The sequence below is a fragment of the Pseudonaja textilis genome, chromosome 1 (genome assembly GCF_049901715.1).
Source record: "Pseudonaja textilis isolate UNSWEBS1 chromosome 1, rPseTex1.2, whole genome shotgun sequence".
NCBI classification, from domain to species: domain Eukaryota; kingdom Metazoa; phylum Chordata; class Lepidosauria; order Squamata; family Elapidae; genus Pseudonaja; species Pseudonaja textilis.
Genome location: NC_141990.1, coordinates 269,223,458 through 269,236,405, shown reverse-complemented (window position 1 = coordinate 269,236,405; position 12,948 = coordinate 269,223,458). Strand labels below are relative to the sequence as shown.

General features: G+C 40.7%; 2 protein-coding genes across 2 annotated transcripts; both read right to left on the bottom strand.

The window, feature by feature from the left end:
- Nucleotides 1-1,534: 1,534 nt before the first annotated feature.
- On the bottom strand, nucleotides 1,535-5,743 carry LOC113441975 (acyl-coenzyme A thioesterase 1-like). Its single transcript, XM_026709253.2, has 3 exons — nucleotides 4,947-5,743; nucleotides 4,340-4,542; nucleotides 1,535-2,997 (listed from the first exon to the last, which is right to left on the bottom strand). The coding sequence occupies exons 1-3, from the start codon at nucleotides 5,521-5,523 to the stop codon at nucleotides 2,422-2,424; spliced, it is 1,356 nt and encodes a 451-aa protein (XP_026565038.1). The 5' UTR covers nucleotides 5,524-5,743; the 3' UTR covers nucleotides 1,535-2,421.
- Nucleotides 5,744-6,329: 586 nt separating this feature from the next.
- On the bottom strand, nucleotides 6,330-12,330 carry LOC113441965 (acyl-coenzyme A thioesterase 1-like). Its single transcript, XM_026709232.2, has 3 exons — nucleotides 10,666-12,330; nucleotides 9,510-9,712; nucleotides 6,330-8,418 (listed from the first exon to the last, which is right to left on the bottom strand). Exons 1-3 carry the CDS (start codon nucleotides 11,237-11,239, stop codon nucleotides 7,825-7,827), a joined length of 1,371 nt encoding a protein of 456 aa, XP_026565017.1. The 5' UTR covers nucleotides 11,240-12,330; the 3' UTR covers nucleotides 6,330-7,824.
- Between the last annotated feature and the right edge of the window lie 618 nt (nucleotides 12,331-12,948).

Here is a 12,948-nt window from a genome sequence, read left to right as displayed (position 1 = left end):
CTTTAGCCCAGGTAAGGCACTTCTGACATTGTTTGTTGTTCAGGAGCGGCTTGACAAGAGGAATACATTTGAAGCCCATGTCCAGGATCCGTCTGTGTGTGGTGCACTGACTCCAGCCTCAGTCCACTCCTTGTCAAAGTCCCCAACACTTTTGAATGGCCTTTTCCTGACAATCCTCTCCAGGCTGGGTCATCCCTGCTGCTTGTGCACCTTTTTCTTCCATTTTTCCCTTCCACATAACTTTCTGTTAATATGCTTTGATACAGCACTTTGGGAACATCCAACTTCTTTTGCAATTACCTTGAGGCTTTCCCTCCTTATGGAGGGTGTCAGTGATGGTTTTCTGCACAACTGTCAGGTCAGCAGTCTTTCCCATGATTGTGATTCCTACTGAACCAGACTGAGAGACCATTTAAAGGCTCAGGAACCCTTTGCAGGTGTTATGGCTTAATTAGCTGATTAGAGTGGGACACTTTGAGCCTAGAATATTGAACCTTTTCACAAGATTCTAATTTTCTGAGATTGTGGATTTGTGGTTTTCATGAGCTGTAAGCCATAATCATCTCAATTATGACAAATCACGGCTTGAACTATCTTGCTTTGCATGTAATGAGTCTATCTCCTATATTAGTTTCTTCTTTTAAGTTGCATTACTGATATAAATGAACTTTTGCACAATATTCTAATTTTTTGAATTTCACCTGTAGTTGACTGAGGTAGCTTTTAAGTTGAACCACTACTACTGAATTTCAGCACATCAAAGTTTTGTTCAATTTCCAGAGTCCTAAACTGGAATAAAATGTTGTGTATGCCTGTTTGAACTCACTAATACCAATTTCTTTGCCATTGTTAACTACTGTGTGAATGGTTTTGTTTTCTGAGCTTGGGGATAAGACATATTGCTACATATAATTTATTCCTGGTGACACTATTATTGTACCCATTTTACTTTGGAAGAATTGTTGGTTTAATTTTAGATGTTTTTCCCCCAGTAGAAAAGCAAGTATGTTTGTGCATAAAGTTATTGAACTTAGGTGTAATTTTAGAAAGTACTAGACAAGCTGTGAACCATCATGTCATTGTTTCAGTGATATTTCCTTACCAGATACTTTAATGGCAGAGTTTCTAATGTATAGCCTTCAATGGAAAAATTCTTAGAAATTCAGGGAGATATTCAGAGATGTATCTGTCTTAAAAGTAGCTCATGTTGAACTATATAGCACAGTCAAACATTAGGAACTGCCCACTTGAAATGTTTTATGATATTTTGTATTAAGTCATAAAATGTTTTATGGAATTTGTCAAATTTCAATTCCACAGGAGTCATAGGTTCTAGATTTTGGATGCATTCGGTAAATTAGCTCATTTGAGGTTCAAAATGTTAGTTCAAAAACTGTTGCCCTACAGTGCAGTTTCATCGAGGTACTGGATACACACAAACAAGAGAATTTTAGTAATATGTAGGTAAGTGCTTGAGAAATTGCAATAAAATACACTTTAAATAAGAGTTTTAGTAATACTTCATACTAAACATTAAATGTTTGACAATTTATTCTTAGAACCATTATAAATGTCAATTTAGGTGGTATCAATATGCAGAGCAGATAAAATATTTTTGTCACTATGATTGTTGATAAGAGCATTCCTATAGTGAGCAAGCCTTAAAAACTGACATACTCTAAACATTTTAATGGGATAGTTTGTATATTTTGGAAGTACATTTTAGTTAAAATTGCATTGTTATTATGTTGTTTTTTAAAAATCTGATTCCAACTAAAGATTTTGGAACTTTTGGCAAGGTTGATTTTTGCTAGACTTATATAAGCTGTAATCTGTCTTGGTATCTTATGAAAAAAGGTATCTGTGTTGTAAAAGTCAGTATAATTTGATTACCAGCTAAAGAAAACCTGTCATCTTTCATAATAAATTGGCTAATACCCTTTGCAGGCAACTTCATATAGCATTGTAAATTATAATATCCACCTCTCATTTGTGTTCTCTATTCAAGTAACAATACAGTACTTGCTATGTGTGCTGAAGTTATATTCCAAAAACATAAAATTGCCAGACGGCAGGAAATGGTTATATTTTGGATATATGATCTCAAAATGGCAGAAGCCACACTTGGTGCTGTTGGCTGTGCGTAATTTGTTGCATTGTTTTAGGAGTTAACTGACATTTGTAATACTATAAACAAAGTGATTCTTCGCTGCAGTACTAAATTACATTTCTGAAAAAAATATACTTTTGACCACTCCATCTGAACTAACCTCATTTTGTTATCTATTCTGTTCATAATATAACCCAAGGCATATATTTTATATGTTATCTCTGCCCATCCTTCTTGCTCAGTTTCTGACTATTTCTTTGTCTTCTTTGGAACTTTTTCCTCTCAATTTCAGTGTTCAACGATCCACCTGCTCATTTCAAGTGCAAATTCAGGAACTCAAGAATCTTTCCCCAGGAATGTTCCTGCGCATGGGCGTGAGCTTTGTTCTCTCCACCACTCAGAATAGGCACCCCTAGAACACGGTCTAAAGCTACCAGGCAAACAGGAGAAAAAGATGGATTAATTCGATGGCCTGCTCCAGGGTAGCTCAAGAGATTAAAATTGGCCTTCTTATGCTGGTGTAGGCATGTAGTAGCTATTTCAGCATACAAGGAGCTCTTCCAATTGTGATCATCTTCTCCAACCACAAAAAGGAAGTGGCCTTCTGCCTTTTCAATGGGGATCCGGGACTGTGAATTGGCTGGATTCCTTGGGTCATCCAAAGCCTCATAAATATCAAATATTCCATTGTCCAAAATCTTGATCCTGCTCATATTAAAGCAAAGCCCAGGCAGAGTCTCTTTTCCATAATGAAGGGCAGTGGCGGTGACCGAACAGCAGCCAGAAATGCAGACAGCAGCCACTACTTCTGGAAGGAAGGTCATCATTGACAAAGCCAGTTCTCCTCCTTTCCCAGTTCCAATAACACCAACTCCTGGTTTTTTAACCTTCATGAATCAAATAGCATGGGTTAAATTATTGAACAGAATTAAAAAGAATGCAAATGTTTTATTAACTATTTTCAAAAAGATATTTATTATATAAATTACATTATTAATAAGTGCCATTCAGCCTCTCAGGCTCATTTGTTAGAAATATTGGCGAATAAAGAAACCTCAATGAGTAAAAGCTTAGTATATTTATAATAGGACTATATAATGTATCTCTCTTTCAAAATAAAAATAAAATAATATAATCTATCTGCTCCCTCAAAAGTTGCTTTTCTATTTTGTACTGCATACTGCTTTCAGAACGGTAGAGCGATTCCTATATATTAAATTATTTTTAGGGCTAACCTAAACAAACTCTCTTCAAAATATTTTGAATAAAAGATTTATGAGCAAAAGTATAAGGAAAGTAGGGTTGTTCTCCTCTACCCTATCCCTGTGTTGGGGTGGTATAGGGGAGAACAACCCTACTTTGTTCAGAAAATGAATATCTATCCTTGTGTGTGATTAAATCTTTGTAATATGGTGTGATTATTAGGTATGTTTCCATAGTTTTCTTGGAAACAAACCAGATTTTGACAAAGATTTCCCGAAGAAAAATGTTTAAAATATATTAAATGAATTTATGTCTTTTGTCATAGAAAATGACTATCACTGAGAACCAAATCAGTACATGAAATCCTATTTTAAACTGATATCTATTTGCTTAGTATCACAATTAGACATACTTTTATACGCAAAATATTAATGCAGAAGATTTTGAAACCAGGTTTCTTGTAAACCTAAGTAAGTTTACATCCAAAATTCTCTCAGTAATTTTATGGCCTCTGACTTTTTCTACCTCCTGTAAAGTTTTCCCACTCATTCTTTTTATGTGCAGAAAAATGCCTGGCTATACAAGTGCTGGTCCTGTCCACCTAGCAGTTTAAGAGCATGCAAATGCAAGTAGATAAATAGGTACCAGTTTGGCAGGAAGGTAACAGCATTCCATGTGCCTCAGCCTGTAATCATGCTGGCCATAGAACCACAGAAATGGTTTCAGCTAAGAAATGGAGATGAGCACTGCTTCCTAGAATCAGACACGACTGGATGGGAAACCTTTATCTTTTTACCTTTATACAAGCACTAACCATTTTGTTATCAGTATCTATATGTGGGAGCTTGAACTTAACACCTAACAGTAATGTATGTTTCCTGGCAAAACAAGAGGTTGATACTTGCATAAGTTTTCCTTACAGTTTCCTCATATTTTTTTAATTCAGAATCCATTGGAAAAAAATTGTTCATGTTGCCTTGGTGCAAATTGTATTATAAACAGAGAAGTTTTGTTCACATCACTCACCTTCGGATGGCGCAACAAAAACCTGGCTGCCTCTTCAAAATATTCAAGATGGAAATCATCCATGGCTTTTGGGAGATCCTCAAAATTAAAATATGGCAAGGAAAGAGCTGCAAAGCCATGGGTTGCCAGAAGGCTGGATCGGAATTCGATTAACCCACCTTCGTCACCAAACATGTCTATCACACCTGGAAATGGGCCGTTCCCTAATAGGAGTAGATATTGATCAAATGTGTTGGGCCTGGACATTATTAACAGGATTTTTTAAATTGCTTTTTTAAAATATTGAAATAAGCTCATTTTAAAAGTATTTTTGGTATGACTGCCATGGGTTAGAGTTCAATGCATGCTTAATCCCTTGTGTTATGGAAAGGATATTATTATTTCTGCTTTGAATTTGTTCAAGATACCTGAGCTTTGCCCATCAACCCTATCTTTTTTTTTTTTTTTTGTATCTTACCACAAATGTCCCACTGCTTATTCCCGTTTGGTTGCCTCGACTGCGACTGCAAAAGTCCAGAATCAGTTGTCAAGACAACTGATGGAGGAAATGCCCTAACTCAGGAGAGCCTGAACCATCATCATCGTAAGTTTCTCCTCCTCTACTCACCTGGCGGAAGGAATAAACTGCCTCTTATCGCACCTTCCTTCAACCTAATCCTTCTCACGCCAGGAAGAGTGAACCACCTCTCCACGCTCGTTTGAGCAAGCACCTGTCCGGGGATGGCCCCGGGCTGACTATATTCCTGATGCACCGTGATCTGCACTTTCACGGGACTCTCCACGTCCTCGGGCTCCAGCCTTTGGTAGGGCTTCTCCATGGTAGCGGGGGACAGGCTCCAAAACAGCCCCATGGGCTCAACGCCGACATAATCCCCTCCCCTACAAACATCTCTGGACAGGTCTATTCTCCCCTGCTGGTCCGCTTGGTAATGCGCGCAGGCGTCGAAGAGGCTGCCCTGCCCGTTCACTACTAGAGCCCGGAGCGTCACTCCCTGCAAAGGCGCCAGTCCTTCGATCGCCACTTTGGCGGGCTGATCAGCCAAGCCTACAGCCGGAGTGACCGACATCGTTATTAGTCCTCTTCGGTCACAGCTTTTGGGAAAGATCTTCCCCAAAGGGTGGCCCGGCCCGCGCAAAGACACCAGGCGGAACTCCCACGCTCTGCCCATCACTCTTTGCCACATGATGGACTCCCCGGGAATGTCCGGACTCTTTGCACGAGCCGCTTGAACGTCGGGACTAAAGCTCGGTGCCCTTCTTTTCAAGTCAAGATACTCCAGGTTAAGGCTCGAGAGACTGTAGCAATCGATCGCAGAGAGCAGGCTTCCGAAACGGGGAGTTCAAGGTCGGATTTGAATGCATCAGACTAGTAGTCAAACTTTGCGACTTCAGGAGTTATGAGACGTCTTACCAAGCGTTAGCAATTTATTTCACTTGAAACATTTCACCAACAGTGCAAAAACAGTGTTCTCCGCGGAATCACACATATTTGGATCTGCAAATACTGGTTTAGAATTTCTTGAACTTCTAAACTCATTTTAACTGAGGAGCAACATTCATGTTATCTTACTAATTTTAACAAGGGCAATGAAATTTGATAAGGATAAAAATAAGAACAATTTAAAAACAAGGTAAGAAAAATTTAGAGCAGTTGAAAAAAAGGCAAGTTTATAAATTTGACTGCAGCTAGAAATCAACAGCTTGCTCCAGTCACATAACACAGTAGTAGGCAGTTTGATTTTTCTGCATGAGTTGTATAATTTAGGATGAGTTAATTTATACTGTCAATCCTTTATCTACTATCTGAAAGATAATGAAATAATTAGTCCAGTTGGCCCTTCACAGAAACAGCAAATACATTCACATCATCTTCTGGATAAAGTGCAATTTAATTATGTTTGCAGATGAATATTATACTATTCAGTCATATAAAGTTGCCTTTCTTCTAATAAAAACTTGGAGAAAAGATGATAGATTCTACCATATTCACTTCATTTTTTTACAGTTAATTTTTAATACTGTAGGTTTTATATAAATTCAAAATAACTCAGTCATTAAAAGTTAAAGCCCAAATTGCCAAATTGTTAAAACTACATATCTATTTGTTCAAATATATTGAACCTACAGATAATTTTTCTGCCTTATTTGGAAGAGTAAAATCAGCATCTGTCAAAAGGAAGTCGAAGTGACCATGTGACTGAACCCCCACCCCCCACATATGTAAAAAGTGGGTGACTTGGAAAATGAGGAGGGGGCCCTCAGGCTGGTGGAGAGGTTATTGGGGAAAGATTCTGGGGGTTGAGGGTGGGCAGGAAGATTACAAGCAGTCCTCCACTTATAACCACTTGTTTAGTGACTGAAGTTGCAATGGCACCTCAAAAAGTGACTTTGGACACTCAAAAGTGACTTTGGACACTTGTGACACTCATAGCAACACCCATGCTCATGTGATCCACAATTGGATGTTTGGCAACTTGCAGGTGTTTATGACAACTGCAGTGTCCCAAGGTTATGTGATCACCTTCTGCAACCTTCTAACAAAAAAAAGTCAATGGAGAAGCCAGGTTCACTTCTCAACCGTGTTATTAACTGTGGTGATTCACTTAAGAACTATGGCATGAAAAGTCATAAAACGGGGCAAATTCATTTAACAACGGGTCTTGCAACAGAAATGTTGGTCTCAATTGTGGTCAAAAGTTGAGGACTACCTGTAACGCCTTGACAAGTGCAGGCAGGCACAAGAGCCCAGGGGCGGGTCACTCTCAGAGAACGTGGGCTCAGTGCTTGAATGCTGTTCCTCATTCAAGCCTAGCTGGGGCTCCAAAGGGAGCTTCTGGTTATTCCTGAAGGTCGGGTGCAATCGAGCTGAAGAATTTAGTCGTCATGTGGAATGAGGAGGTGGCTGGGGCTTTGATCCTGATTGTGTACATACGGTCTCCTCCCTCCCACCCCAATGGATCCCAGGACTTTTCCTCTGTGGTGTTTGTATTTGAATTGTATGTTTAGCATTACATGTCTTAAAGCAAGGCTCTTCACACTTGGCAGCTTTAAGACTTGACTTCAACTCCCAGAATTCCTCCTCCAGTTATGTCAGCTCAGGAATTCTGGGAGTTGAAGTCCACAAGTCTTAAACTTGCCAAGTTTGAAGACCCTTGTCTTAAGGTTTTCTGGGGCGGTTTCCATTTAATCTTTGCTCACAACCCAGGGTTGCTGTGGTCAGAGGGGTGGCCCTGTAGATTTAAATAAACCATTTAATCAAAATCATACTGTCGTGGCCACCATCTGGTGCTCTTGCCTGCATGCAGATCCTAGTCTTCAGGATTTTAATTCAGAATGCAGAAACAATATCTGAAGACATAGATAAACAATGTTCAAATGGGATTTATCATCTCCGAGTTTTCTTCTTCTTGCCCCCATTTCATATCCATTCACCGCATTATTCTCCCGTCTCCAGTATGCTGCAACCCAGCTCGTAGCCAATTCATTCAGAGTTTGCTCTTGTGGTCATTGAGGGTTTCATGAAAGAAGTCTTGAATCTGCTTCCAAGCATCCACCTGCGCTGCTGCATGTGCTCTAGGTTCCCCTCCCCAAACTACTGTTTTGCCCACCAAAAAGTGGACTGAAGTAGGGCACAGTGGTGTATAAGGGGGTTCAATGTAATGGCCTGCTTCAGGATAGCAAATGATTCCAGGTTTATCTTTTCCGTGAGCTTGTAAACGTTTGGCAGCTTCATTGGCAAAAAATTCGCTCTTCCAATTATGATCGTCTAAGCCCACAATAAAAAGAAAGCGTCCCTCAGCTTTCTCCAACGGAATTAAGCTTTGGCGGTCAGGACCCTCAAGTGGGTTGTTCAGGACATCAATAATGTCGACGATCCCATTCTGATCAATTTTGACTCGATTTGTATCCATGCCAAGAGGTGGGATAGCGATATCCTTATAGCGTACTGTTGTAGCTACATTGGCTATAGAACCATTAATCGTGACTATTGCTGTGATGCCTTTTAAAAATGAGGCCATGGAAATACAGAGGTCACCCCCTTTGGAGTGTCCCAACACCCCAATTCCTGGACCTTTAACCTAAACGGAAGGAAGGAAAGGAAAAGAAAATCAGATTCACACCGTTAATAATGTTTCAATCACATGCTGATCCTACGGCTATGTTCATACATCAATTCTGAATGAATAACCAGATGGATCTTTTTTAAGCACTGCATATTATTGGTTTAATCAGAAACTTACATATTAAGCCACATGCTAAGCTAATATATGGATAGATTTTGCTGCTAATCAGGATTTTTCTTTTCAACTGATAACGGATAGTTTTGTCATATGGGTTGTTCTGATTTAGAGAACACAATTTATTTATTTAGAAATTTCTTTGTTATGTCCAATGACTGGGTGGCTTACAGCAGAAAAACATTTACGGTAAATCATCAGATATAAAAGAACAAAGCAGATAAAATAACATGACAGCCTAGGAGGGAGCCAATTTCATTTGGGGGGATTACCTTTTAATTAGTATTAATCAATGACCTCCAGTGTGAAGCTCCCCCACTGGGCTCCCACGCCATCCGGCAGAGCCAGGTCTTAAGGCTCTTGCGAAGTCAGGAGGAGGAATAACTTGGCTGCTAAGCAAAATGATTGCTAAGTGAAACCATAGTTGTCTTATGACCTTACTTCAGTTTTCCTTTGCTTTATAGAACTGCAAAGGTCATAAGTGCCAGGAATTAATTACTTTTTCCTCATCATGGTAATTGCAAATGGTCGCTAAATGTATCAGTTGCTAAACAAGGACTTCTTGTAAATGCAATTATTTACTGCTTGAATTATCTAGGACAGACGTAGCCTTTTTACAGTCCAGGGCCCATCCTTTTACTATCCCAATCAGTGGGGGCAGGGGGTGCGGGTGGGGGGATATGTTGGTAGTGGGCCTCCACAACCGTCCCAATTTCTCATTGTGGTCCTTTGGGAAAATTAATTGCCCATCTCTCATCTAGGTTGGATAACATAGCAGTATATATAGTATTCCTCCCTTCCAATTTTCTCTTTGACAGTCATTTTGTCTGCTGAGCTGAGTCTGACCCCAACTGACTGAATACATTCCTGTGGCTAAGAAACCAAAATCTCAGCTAAACCTTTTTGCAAAGACCCTGAATATAACAACCTACCACTGGGTGTTTTAGCATATAATTGACAGCTTCTTCAAAGTACTCCAGACGCAATTCCTCCATGTCCTTAGGAAGATCTTCATACCCATAATAGGCCAAAGCTAATACGGCAAAGCCATGATTTGCTATCAGACATGCTGAACTTTCTGGAACCCCTCCTCCAGTTCCAGGTATCTGAATGATACCTGGAAAAGGGCCTTCACCTGCAAGAAATACAAAGCAATACAAAGCAGTTGTTTTTAGTTACCTTAGATTTCTTAAGAACTTAGCCTACTTTAAACAAAGTCCTGCATCAAAGATAAAGCACAAAAGAGCACGTGGCTCGATTCAAACAACTGGCCAAGCGATAATATGGTTTCATTGTTTAGCCCATTCTGTCACAATGCTAGCCACTGTGGTTTGGAAATCAGAATTTATGGTTTAGCATGTTACAAAAAGCCAGTTAGTAGTGATTTATAAACCTCTATTAAATCACCCATTATTTAGTAAAATGTGTGAGCAAAAAGGCTGAGTACGTACAATGCATTGGCTGTTCCTAAATTACAGATCCCAGGGCTAATGTAATGGTAGTGTATTGTAGTCCACTGATTTTAATTTCAGAAATCATAGAGCCAATTTGCTGTAGAAGTTGAAAGCACCAAAGTAATAACTGAGGAACTTTGTTTTCTAAGCCTCTCTCAAGAACACAAGACAACTGTGTTTCTGAGAGAGGCTCAGTCGCTCTCTTCTCAACTCCAGAAAAAAAAAAAGCAAAGGAAGCCATTTCCAAAAATGGTGTCCAAAAAAGCTGCAGGAAGTCATTTGGAACCAAGACTGACTCGAAAGCACCCTAAAAAAAGGAATTACGCCTTATTCAATCTTACTTCCCAAGTTCATATAACACACTAGGCTGAAATATGGCCGCATTACAGGCTGTGATTCGACCTGTAATGCTGGGTAAACGTTGGGTAAATATGTAAACGTCAGCTACAACCAAACTGACTTCGAACAACGCACTGAATCGGAACAGCCTCAACCTGTCTGGTTATACCGTAGCTCTATTCAGCGTGACCGGGAGAATCCCAAAAGTGGATTAATTAAATCGCTCTTGGCTGATCCTGCGGAACATTGGGTGTATTAATAGGGTAGTTTCTGTGGGAAGATCCCCGCTGTTTACCGGGAGGCTGGAAAAGAACGGCCCGGATATTCCCTTCCCGCACCGGGAGTCTCTTCACCCCGTCGCCCAGGAATCTCCGCTCGTGGGAGCTCTTGGCCAGGACGCGACCAGGCAGAGACGCTCCTAGCCTTTCCAACACCTCCAGCTCCAGGCGAAAGGGGCGCTCGACGTCGTGCTTCACCAGGCGCCTGTGGGGTTTTAGCGGCTGCAGAGACCACAGCAGGCCCATCGGCTCCAAACCCGAGAAGGTGCCGCCTTCGAGAGCCGGCGAGCGCTGCAGATCCAGGCGCCCCTCGTCGTCTGCTCGGTAGAAGGCGTGCGACTCGAAGCGCTCCCCCCTCTCATCCTCCAGCGACGCGCGGAGCCCGATCTCCTGCTCGGGCCGGAGCCCTTCCACCGAGATGGCCAGCGGCTGATCGAAAAGGCTGTGGTCGGGCGGAGAAAAACGGAGGCGAGGCTCCATGACACAAGCAGAGGCGGAAAAGCGCGCTCGCTGCGCCCACCGGCTCCGCCAACTTCCGAAACTCACAATGGAGGTCCTTCGCCGGCAGTGACTCAAGCAGATCCGTAACATTTGCTCGTAAGCAAGGCCACGCCTTGTTGCCACCGCGATTAAATTAATTCACGTCTCCGCACTTCTGGACTAAAGCAAATAACCTTGGAGGAGATGCCAATTGAGTCTTCGCAGCCTGACCTTGCGATGAGTCTGGATTTCCTTCTTCCGCTTTGCACTGACTCCTCCTGTCGGGATTGATAATTTGCTCAGAACGAACAAATCGGCGGGAATATTCTGTTTTTCGGTTTTAGATAATTTTTGTTGCAGCTAAGTTCCACTGAACTTCCTGGACTCCACTGCTATATAGACATGTAATAATATTGTTCTCAGATAAGTGTGTTTAGAATAGACCAACCAGCCGTATTTTTAAACGTTAAGAACTTGCAACACAACTCAGCCAGTGCGTCACAATCCTAAACAACTTTTATAAAGTTGTGAGGACTTCAATTCCCAGATTTCCTCAGCCAGTATTAATGTACCATAAGTGTAGCTAACAAATGGTTAGGGTTTTTTTTTTATTTTGGGGCGGCACAGAAATCTAAACGTTTAACCTACCGTGCAACTCCATTACAGTGAGTAAATGAATAAGGCTAAAATACAGAGCATCCCCAAAGTCTTACTGAAGTTGTATAGAAGTCCTTTTGACCATTTTTATGGAAAGTTCTTTCCTTATCTTAAATCACTGTGTTTGTGGTCCAGATTGATATTTGATGTAGCAGATATGTTAGAAAAGAATAAACTGCATTCTGAGCAATGAGTTACTGTCTTAAGCATTCTCTAGAGCTCAAAAAACAAGTGAATAACTTTTAACTTAGTTTTAAGCGCTTGCCATGTATTTTTTTCTTTAAAAATGTACTTTTGTGTCTTGTTGCTTTTGGGATTTTTTCCCGTTATTTTAAAAACAAAAATAATTTTTAAAAAAGCCTTCTCTAGGATCTTCCTCATTTGACTCTAACCATGGTAGAAAGATGTCTTCATTATTGCTTTTTTAGGGCATATCCTTGTGGCATTATATGTCTGCAGCAAATCAAGATTTCATCAAGATGATGACACAATCATGTGATTAAACTCCACCTGACATTTGATGCAAGTGCATAAATCTTGATGTTTGCCTCATTGTGTTCTCCCTAATGTATCTTTCTATCTTCACTTTGACAGTAAGAGAGAGCAGACTTGTGCTTTGTAGAAATACCTGTTTCTGACCAGCATTTTCCATTCTTTTCGATACATTTATTCTGTGGATTTGAGTACAAGTGATACAACTTCCTCTGTCTGGTCAACAAGCTTGGAACCCTAATGATACAGCTGCAATAACTGTTCATGCATTGAATTCTAGTTGCTGTATTTATGTGCCTTAGGGGAACTGCCATTTTAACCATTCCAACTTTGGTGGCACTATCATTACAGATGTGCTGTACTGAACATCTGCTCAAACCCATGCGCTCCCCATGGAACCCATAGCTATTTCTCGGTCTGTCAATCATCTGAACTTCTTGGTTGCTCGGTGTCACTGCTGCCATCTCTGCTTGCTTTCACTCACTCCCATTTGACCCTGTGCCACCCTCCATATTTTTAAACTGTCAACTGGGCTACTTTGAGTGTGGGTTTGATGCCTTTTTGAAAGAACACTTGGCCCTTGTTCAGAAATACCCTAGCTAGCAGGCTAAAAATACAAAGGAAGAAATTGTGTTGAGCAGGAACACTGGAAAAGCTCCTTCTTACTTGTT

What these genes read in the sequence shown, in the direction of transcription:
- LOC113441975 (XM_026709253.2), bottom strand. Translation starts at nt 5,523, where the DNA reads ATGTGGCAAAGAGTGATGGGCAGAGCGTGGGAGTTCCGCCTGGTGTCT. An exon ending in CAGTTTATTCCTTCCGCCAG is followed by an intron (nt 4,543 to 4,946) that starts GTGAGTAGAGGA and finishes TACTCCTATTAG; the next exon opens with GGAACGGCCCATTTCCAGGT. An exon ending in TTTTGTTGCGCCATCCGAAG is followed by an intron (nt 2,998 to 4,339) that starts GTGAGTGATGTG and finishes TGATTCATGAAG; the next exon opens with GTTAAAAAACCAGGAGTTGG.
- LOC113441965 (XM_026709232.2), bottom strand. Translation starts at nt 11,239, where the DNA reads ATGTTACGGATCTGCTTGAGTCACTGCCGGCGAAGGACCTCCATTGTG. An exon ending in CGTTCTTTTCCAGCCTCCCG is followed by an intron (nt 9,713 to 10,665) that starts GTAAACAGCGGG and finishes TATTTCTTGCAG; the next exon opens with GTGAAGGCCCTTTTCCAGGT. An exon ending in ATATGCTAAAACACCCAGTG is followed by an intron (nt 8,419 to 9,509) that starts GTAGGTTGTTAT and finishes CCTTCCGTTTAG; the next exon opens with GTTAAAGGTCCAGGAATTGG.